Here is a 9990-nt window from a genome sequence, read left to right on the forward strand (position 1 = left end):
ATGCGTCGCTACACCTCGCTAAGCTCTTCGAAAACTTTCCGTAAATCGCTAACGAAGCCGCTTTGTATTGTCGAGCTGCTTGTACGTGGACTGCACAGCACGAGAAGCGGGGTTGACTTTTATCAGTGGCCAGGCACTCAACATGGCGACGGGACCGTATAACTACTCGTATATCTTCAAATACATCATAATCGGTAATCAGAACAGCATGAATCAGTGTTACACAAGTAGATGTGATAGTGGAGAGACTTTGAGCGGCCGACACGGCATGAGGGTCTCAGTAGAGCGACTAGGTCCGGTGACTCCAGCAGGTCAGACTTGCACTCACTCATTCAATTGCAGGTGACATGGGAGTCGGAAAGTCTTGCTTGCTGCACCAATTCACCGAGAAAAAATGTAAGTGAATGCCCGTTGAGAGGAGGAGGTGATGGAATTGTTGGTGTCATTGCAGTCATGGCTGATTGTCCGCACACGATTGGAGTCGAGTTCGGTACTCGGATCATCGAAGTGTCCGGACAGAAGATCAAACTCCAGATCTGGGACACGGCTGGGCAAGAAAGATTCAGGTCTGTCCAGACGTGTTGTTGTTGCCTGCTCTTGGATCTTGCCTGTTGATGTGTAGCAACTTGTAGAGACGTTTGTGAGTGAAGTGTGTTGTCAGTGATGTGCTGTGTGTTGTAGAGAATCTCGTTTTATGTGTCTTGTTATTGTGGTTCGTGACATGATCAGCTGTCAATGGTGCTATGAGTTAACACTCCTAGATTTATTTAGTTGGTCAATATTTATTGTAGTGTATTGTGTAATTTAGTACTTCTAACTTGTAGATGTACTACAGTAGGCTGCATGTTTCATGGGTACTGTGTAAGATGCTCGAGATCTCTACTGTAGATTTGCTCGTTCGGTTTGTCCAGTCGAGAGTAGAAAGTATCCAACAGTCAGTCAGTCTGTGCCTCTCATACACAAAACATAGAACGGTCGTGCTCTTGATGAAAGCCGGGACGTAGAAACGAAGATGTTAGAGTCACATCTGGTGCCCACATTGGCGGATCCAGAAAACATGCCGTCTCATGCATAGGGATCCATGTTAGTGTGTTACCACCGGATCATACTAATGGTCAATGCTAGAACCAATACAACTAAACTGATACATCGTGAATCGTTTATGTTCTATCAGTGTATGTCGCTAGTACAACAGTATATATACATACCATTTTTTGGTTGAAATTTGGAGCATCAAGGTGTGACTAATATTTTAAAATTAAAGTTTTAAAATTTTTAGTTAAATCATTTACATCAGTTAGTAGGCACGAGGTGTTGCTGCAATAACTCTTGGCCTGTCCTTCGCAACTAGATGTTGGAATTTCAGGGTCTGTTGTTGTATTGGCCAGATTGATGGTATTTTTGGTGGTAAGTGTTGGAGTGTCCTTGTTTTTCATACTTTCAATATGATCGTGATTGATTGACAACACGTGAGGTGAATCCCGCTTCATGATTGGACAATCCGCATGCATGCAATGCATTCTTCTTGCATGACATGCATGCAACACAGTCAATAGATAGACTAGACTTAACATTAAATTTCATTACCACACCCAGGTATTACCCTGCAATAGCTGTAACCACCCACTGGAGTACACGCCTTACCTAGTTATGTGACCTCTATGTTCCTATGGCAGCCACAGAAAATATGTGACTGCTAAGACTGAGTCGAACTTTGGAATGATAAAACACAGACAGTGCTTGAGTGATATTGAGCCTCTCGTTTGGTTTCATAGAGCAGTGACGAGGAGCTATTATCGAGGAGCTGCTGGAGCTCTGATGGTGTACGATATCACTAGGTGACTGGCACTAACAGTAGACATTGTTCTATGTGTTTTCTAAATCGTAATCCGAATCGGTAGACGTAGCACATACAATCACTTGAGTAGTTGGCTGACGGACGCGAGAAATCTGACGAATCCAAACACGGTCATCTTCCTAATCGGGAATAAATCGGATCTCGATGCACAACGAGATGTGACATATGAGGAGGCGAAACAGTTTGCGGAAGAAAACGGTAAGAAACGTTACAAATTCGATGCTATTCTGGTGCTACGGTTGCGTTCTCTTTAGGACTAATGTTTCTCGAAGCGAGCGCAAAAACGTAAGAATTACAGTCGTGGTATGACGTCCAGCCTGTATACTGATCAACTGCCAGTCGTGTCTGTCGGTGGCATCGCTGGACCTTGAAAATTTGGGAGGCCAGCTGCTGTGGTTTAACATAGACCTTGTCTACTGTAAACCACAAAATTTTCGGTGGCGATTTATTGTCAGTGGTGATTTAGTTTTGGTGCCGATTTGTTTTCGGTAATTTCGGTATGGCCTATGAAGTACCTACATCCCAATCTAAACTTTGAAAGTTGTCAAGCCTCTAGGAGCCAACAGTGATGTTCGTGAACATGGGAAATTATTGCAACTACGTAGTGCTAGGTGTACGGAAAATTTCCAAAACAGCGCCCAGCCAAAAGATCGCCCAGTGATTTGTTGTCACAATCAAGATTGTGGTGTGTGCATGATTCCCACCATATTGTCTTACACTGCTTTCCTTGACAGTGCTCCAGCCAAGCAGCTCACTTCATGCAGCACACGGACCACGAGAGTTTCTGATCTGATGTTGAAATGTGGAGACATTTGCCCAAATGGACTACGCTTCAGGCCACTGATTCACTGATGCTAACACAAAAGATTGCCCACTGGGTGATCTTTTGGAAACTGTTGTTTACAGCCCATGCATGGCCCACTACTTCGATGTCGCCGCCTGAAGTTGGTCGATACTCCGAGGCTGTATTAGTAACGTGTGTTACTATACTACAGTGTACAGGTTTGGTAGCCATGCAGACAGCAGTCTTACACTATGGACTAAAGAAGGAACCTCTAAAGAACCGCCTGACAAGAAGCACAGGAGGGCAGTCAGGTCTGGTCGCACTCCTAAGTTTATAAGTATACTCACACTTGCCTACTCTGTGGTACTCAAGTCAATCTGCCAATTTCCAGAGTTTCCTACAAACCGCCCAGGCGCTTATTAAGAACGGATTTTTACATAAAAATTCCGTTTTCCATATTGCTGCACTGTTTTGGAAATTCTCATTACACTGTCCATGCTTCCAGCCAGGAGTCTGGAGCTTCTGAGGAGTTTCACTGAAATAGATTGCTTCCCGAAACGAAATTTTCAGGAGGTACCAAAATTTTACGCCATTGAAAATTTCTTGGTTTACAGTATTCTTTGTAAAGGCCACAAGTACTAATATTGGGAGCATGACCTCCCAGTGATGCCACTGTGTCCGTGTAACTGTCTGCCGCATTCCTAATATTGCGGTTGCGTTGATTAGGGGCGAGAATGTAGAAGATGCGTTCTTGGAAACAGCCAAGAAGATCTATCAGAACATCCAGGATGGAAGGTATGGTATTGCTAAGTGGCTATGAATTGACACGCAACATAGCGTGCAACATAGCGTGGAATACATCGCGTACACATCACAACACTATGTATACACTGTTATTTGCTGTAAATAAATAAATAAATAATTAATTGTAACTAATTAGTATTTATTGCTGTGGTAAATATTTTAAACTAAATAGTTGATTATATATAATTAATTAGTTTTCTGTAAATAATTAATTAATTGTAATTAATTAGTATTTATTGCTGTGATAAATATTTAAACTAAATAGTTAAATATAATTAAACAGGTGTTTGCTGTCAATAAATAATTAATTAATTAGTATTGTCGGCTTCGTCTCTCTAGTTTGGATCTAAACGCTGCCGAGTCAGGAGTTCAGCATAAACCGGCCAGCCCTCGGCAGGACTTGCGAAACGATCAACAACAGCAGCAAGACAAATGCTCGTGTTAGCGTACTATCAATATATGTTGTCCGATCAAATTGCTTATTTTCAGTTGGACCTATACACTTGTGTGGGCGTGCAGTACTTGACGTTTGACGTAGTAGTTGACTTTGCTAATGTTTGTGGACACAACTTGTTTTATCAATAAAAGGGGCATGATGTGGTACGTTGTAGGTGCAGGTTCCCTATACGTGTGTGTGTGTGTGTGTGTGTGTGTGTGTAATCGTGACTGTTGACGGTCGTAAACTCTCGACCAGTTTGACACTTACTCTATTACCATTCACACTCAAATACAGAAGCACGTAGTAACAAGATACCAATTCCTAACCTTTCAGTCTCCTACGGTAATCTTCCCACATATACGAACTGATAACCCTGTTATGACCTACGACAGCCGAAAACTCACTGTTGCTGACATTGAACCGTATGACCTCGTCTGTCGTCGTCATCATCATCATCATAATTCTATAATTATGTAACACATCAGGCACCGATTCAGAACACACAATCATAGTAGATATCTACAACTCACAACACGACGCCCCATGGAAGGGGTGATATCAACTAAATCGACTTCCAACACGTCGTCTTCTACAGGCGGCACCGGTTTACGGGGCGGCAGGAGTTCTGCTACTAATGGTAACTGACTTATTTCAACAAACCCGGGTGAAGGAAATTTCACCTAGAAACAAGGTGGTGACCGTGGTGTGTCATTGATTAGCAGTCTGCAACTCACATTGAAACGGATAATCAATCTGCCTTTCTCGTAAGGGTTCTTATACTGTGGCATGCCTTCATTCAACACCACCTTCTCGTCGCCTTGACAACAGACAGCCGACTGTTGTATTGTATTAAATTTTATTGGTTGATGTACTGACCATGCTTGATGACGTCTCCGGGATGTCTTGAGATGACCAGCACCCGTTCATCTAGATGTGTGATGGGTCTCTGGAACCCACACAAAGCTTCGACTAAACTGATCTCCTAGAAAAGGATACCGAAATATGAGACGTAGAAGACTCAAAATTTGTAATTTATTATTGAGTGTCTTGATCGCTTCGTTTCATTACTGCTAGTGAATTGAAATGCAGTGCTGAAATATACTGTCTCTGTCTGTCTGTCTGTCATAACACCAATACAATAGGACCATTATGATCCTGAAGCTTTCAAAATTATGTTTCGCTGATCTAATCTTGCTATGCTAATGAGTTTGTCCGAGACGACTTTCGCATTACATCGTTGTACTGTTACTGAAATGACTGATCGCCACTTGTTCTTGAAGTCAGTCTCATTTCATTTTCGTTCATCATCTCGCATTCTTTGCCAGCTAGTTCAAATACTTTACTGCTTGTTCGCCGAGTTGCGAGCGTGCACTACACCCCCCCTCCAGTCTTACAAGTGACTAGATGGTATCCTTGGATGTCCAGTTCCTTGCTGTCTGTCTGTCTATCTGTCTGTCTGTTCCTCTTGTGATAGAACATTTGGGAGGTAGGGCACGAAGGTAGAGTATTGTTTGCAGCATTCGTCACAACAGTCAGCAAATCCAGAAGCCAATTTTAATGCTGCTATGTTCATATCGTATTTGATCATTTGTGATATTTGTAATTATTACGAGATAGATTATTTGATTTTGAAATTCAAGGTCAAGTCCATTAGTTAATGACTTTGTTGTTTGCAAGGACTGGTTTGTATTGAAAAATTCCTAGCATATGTACAAGTAGAATGTGTATATGAGAATATATTATCTGTCTGTCTGTCTGTCTGTCTGTCTGTCAATACATATATTTTCAAACATTGAACTATTATACACTATCTAAGCAAAGCAACTAAATACTACCCATGCCAATAGGGCTGTCTGTCTGTCTGTCTGTCTGTTTTCTGTCTGTGCATGTGTGCACAACATAAACTACAGTTTTGTGTATATATGTATGTATGTATGTTGTAGTATATGTGCAATGAGGTTTTTACCAATGCTATCATTATGTACTGACCATCTCTATACGGAGATCTGTGCCTTGCCGCTTGAACGTTCTATGTTGCTCTTCATCCAATATGATAACAATGTCACCAGGTTCTTTCCCTGGTTGCTATGGCAACATCCTTAACACTCCCAAATGTAATACAAATGCAAGTGATAGCATACCTGGTCTGCTTCGCCCATAAATGTTATCTTTTGACCATCTTCCATTCCTTTGTCAACATGGATTTCAAGACTTCTCTTTAGGGTCACAGTTTTGTGTCCTCTACACGACTTACATCGATCTTTCTCTGAACAGGAAAGCAAGAAGTCAAAGTCACGTATTCAAAATTGCTCAACGTTTGATTTCTCAAAGTGCTGTAAACTTAAGGTTGAGCTTTGAGAAAGAAAGCAATGCAAGAGAATCACAGTGATGCAAGCAGAATGTCACGTAGATAGAGAAGAGACACGAGATAAAATGTGAGCACAAACTAGAACTCCATATTACGGGATTGCACAACCTGCGTGCTAATTGTAAAGTGTCCTCTTCTGAGTTGGATCATGAAGTGTCTTCGTATTAATACGTTAAGCCATTCAAGAGATATTATGTTTACAGATAGACAGACAGACAAACAGACAGACAGACAGACAAACAAACAAGCGGATGGACAGACAAACAGACAGACACAAACAAACAGATACACTGACAGACAAACAGACAGACAGACAAACAAACGGACAGACACAGACAAACAGACTGATACACAAAGACAGACAGACAGACAGACAGACAGATGAATGGACAGACAAACAAACAGACACAAATAAACAAACAGATACACTAACAGACACAGACAGATAGACAAACAGATAGACACAGACAGGCAGACAGACAGTCAACTGACAAGCAACTACAGCATCCACACTGATGTACTAAGTAACAACAGTCCCATTCAACCACCTCATTTCATCTTCACTGGAAGGTAACACACACAGCACCATCTAACTCACCAGAACTTCAACGAGCATATTCTTACCAATAAGACATGACAAACAAGGTAAAACTGACCGAATTCTACACTTACCTCTGATGACTTCTCCCGTGCCACTACATTTTCGACAGTGTGACTGAACCTGTTGTACTAATCCCAACATATGTTGTCGATACTGAACATGTATTCCACTTCCACCGCACGTATCACATTGTTTCACCGAACCCTAATTGTAAGCAAGCGATGACGACATCTTGTGTTTTAGGTCAAAATAATAGACGTACCTCTTTCCCTCCTATTCCCTTGCATTCAGTACAGATGACTTGCTTGTTGAAGGGCAATGTGTGTGTTGCACCATTATATAAATCTTCCAAAGAAACCTAACACGAAAACAAACAATTCGATTATTACATGAACACGACATACCCCACCAACATCATGTCTAAACAAACGGTTCACTGAAAATGTAATATGATGGCCGCTTGTTGTATAAATTTGTTTGGCAACAGATGGAACACATTTGTACAGCAAACAATATGCTGTGTCTTAGACAAATTTTCGATATCATGAGGTTTGTACACTAGTACAGTACTTGAACTTGTCATTGTCTATCTGTCTGTCTATGTGTCTGTCAGGTGCCTCATCTTAATTCTAGTATCTTGGCTAATGACTGGATACAAATCTCTTCATTCAGTTGAATGGCAATCTTCTTAATGACCTGATACATGACGGCTACCTCGTCGTCACCACATTCAATGCACCTATTCAGTAGAAATTTCTAGACGTATCACCCGCAAGCACAAACGCAAACAGAATTCATATCCATGTTTATTTCACTTGTCAAGCATTCGAATACAATTTCATTACCACCAAACAATGCGACAAAAATAAAATTACTTGTTGGACAGCAGTCCGTACACACGTTTATGTTTAGTAATTGAAGCTGTGCTTACATTCTTGCTTCCACAGCTATAAGCCTCACGCTATGTACGGGTGTCACAAACAACAACGAATTTAGATGCCGTAGTTTATCTATCTAACATGGTACAGAGTGAAAGCCATTTCACATGACCCCAAAGTCTGTAAATAGTCTGTAGTCGTCAAAGTGATTGCTTTCGCATTAGCAGTTGCAAACATGTAAAGTCCTGTTGTTTATTTCCAACAAGATCTGGCAATCACAAACATCAATTACACTGTTATGGTAAGAAACTTTCATAAACATTTCGCTGGTCTGATTGGAGGTTCGCCCATAGTCTCTGGTTGCCATGTACAACAAAATCGTAAATACTGGTTGGTGGATTGGACGTGTTTAGACTGTGGCACATTCCTGAGCATGACAGATGTAATCACACATCCACACAGTTTGCAGACCCGGCAGTCAGTTAACTGTATGTCTCGAGTACGCTACTCACCAAGTGTGTACGTTATAATTTAAATAAATATGTTTAAATATGTTTAAATAAACACTCAGTATAGTAGTGCAGGCAGGTCACGTGACATACAACCATTTTAGTAAGACCTGCTAGGCAACTGCATAACATGTGACCAAATAAATGTCCCGTATGTTTAATCAAGCTGCATAGCTACAGCACTCCAAGAGTTTGCACTGTAGTGCTTCTTCAGTTTCCAAGGGCGTATTCGATTCGACCTTTCCGGATAAAGAAAGGAAAGACTGGAAAAAGCGGAAAGTCCTTTTGAATCGAACGGGCTTTCCCAAAAAAACTCAGGACGTAGCACGTGCATGCTCATACCAACTCCATCTCTTGCATTCTCAAAGCAATCCTTTCCCAAATCTGTTTCTTCTTGTACAAAGGACTTCGGAATTTCTCGGAAAACTCGCCGTAGAGTTGTATAAGCGAAAGAGTCGCCGAATCACTCCAAGAATAGCCTTCTTTTCTCACTTTAGGTGGTTCCATAGCAACAAACACATCTGAGCCACCGGTAAGAATCTCTACGAGCTCCATAGGACTTGAATTCTCAGACACAGTAGTCATTTCCCCAGCAATTGTGCGGTACGCTTCCGGGAATTTAGGTCACGTGAATCATTTTTCCGATTTTCTATCCGTCCTTTCCACGATAGAGGGTGGAAAGGTTTCTGGAAAAAGAAAATACCCCAATCGAACACCTTATCCGTCGTTTTCGACCCTTTCTTTATCTGGAAAGGTCGAATCGAATACGCTCCAAGTCTCATGACTTTTAGCAAAGTCCTATTTCTTATGGCTTATTAATTATCCATTAAAATATTAATATCAACTTTTAATACACAGAAATGTACCCATTTAATAATACAACTAGCACTCCACAAAGTGGTACGTGAACCACCTTAGTAGAGTTCAAGTATGTGACAACAAAAGTTCAAGTGCAAAGTTTTAAAATTTGAGAAAACGCACGCACCAATTTTTGTCTGGTAAGCGTGATTTTAAAAATTAGATTTTAAATTTTTCTCGTAGCCAAACAACGACAGTCCAACTGTGACCACTAAGTGAACACCTGAACCACTAAATACATGGTAAGTCTGCTACAACCGCACGTCTTACCCTCATTTGATTATACACTGACTTTGTCCTTGCATCACGCTGCTTACGTCCACCCCCAAAGAACATATCAAAGATATCCATGGGAGACGAGAATCCGTCGGTGTCACCGCCTCCTTTCAATCCATCCTCTCCGTGTTGGTCGTACGTTTCGCGTTTTTTGGGATTCGAGAGAACCTCGTACGCCTGGGATATTTCTTTGAACTAAAAATGAGAGCAAAGGTTAAGCGCTGGAGCACCAGAAACGCTCAGTATTTCCACTTTATCTCCTGCGTCTGGGTTCTTGTCCGGATGGTATTTCAGAGCTAGTTTTCTGTAAGCTTTTTTCAATTCTGACTCTGTACAGCTCGGATTGACGCCAAGTACGTCTGTGAGAGAGAAGAGTATCGCACACGTGGTGTAGGTCACAGCCCTCGAGTGGAGCGCCTTACCATAATACTTTGTCTCCTTCACCATGATGATATTTACAGCAAGATATCACGACGTTGTTACAGTAAAAAGTCTCAAAAATTGTATATATCCCACGTCGACTCTTCTAGAACACAAGCGTGGGCGAGGGCGGTACAATGGATATCAATATTGAAATAGCGCGCGTTAGGTAATGAAAACTACATATGTAATCGC

The 9990-nt window shown here is 41.4% G+C and overlaps 2 protein-coding genes across 2 annotated transcripts; one reads left to right on the forward strand and one right to left on the reverse strand.

Moving 5' to 3' along the window:
- Window positions 1–5: 5 nt before the first annotated feature.
- On the forward strand, window positions 6–4049 carry LOC134190563 (ras-related protein Rab-14). Its single transcript, XM_062659011.1, has 8 exons — window positions 6–194; window positions 343–396; window positions 452–566; window positions 1776–1838; window positions 1902–2056; window positions 2113–2143; window positions 3369–3437; window positions 3786–4049. Exons 1-8 carry the CDS (start codon window positions 143–145, stop codon window positions 3889–3891), a joined length of 645 nt encoding a protein of 214 aa, XP_062514995.1. The 5' UTR covers window positions 6–142; the 3' UTR covers window positions 3892–4049.
- Window positions 4050–4135: 86 nt separating this feature from the next.
- LOC134190561 (dnaJ homolog subfamily A member 1-like) lies at window positions 4136–9935 on the reverse strand. Its single transcript, XM_062659010.1, has 11 exons — window positions 9798–9935; window positions 9628–9734; window positions 9370–9570; window positions 7117–7212; window positions 6926–7058; window positions 6027–6151; window positions 5875–5970; window positions 4762–4867; window positions 4620–4702; window positions 4416–4565; window positions 4136–4348 (listed from the first exon to the last, which is right to left on the reverse strand). The coding sequence occupies exons 1-11, from the start codon at window positions 9820–9822 to the stop codon at window positions 4286–4288; spliced, it is 1185 nt and encodes a 394-aa protein (XP_062514994.1). The 5' UTR covers window positions 9823–9935; the 3' UTR covers window positions 4136–4285.
- Between the last annotated feature and the right edge of the window lie 55 nt (window positions 9936–9990).

The sequence above is a fragment of the Corticium candelabrum genome, chromosome 15, assembly GCF_963422355.1.
Source record: "Corticium candelabrum chromosome 15, ooCorCand1.1, whole genome shotgun sequence".
NCBI classification, from domain to species: Eukaryota; Metazoa; Porifera; class Homoscleromorpha; order Homosclerophorida; family Plakinidae; genus Corticium; species Corticium candelabrum.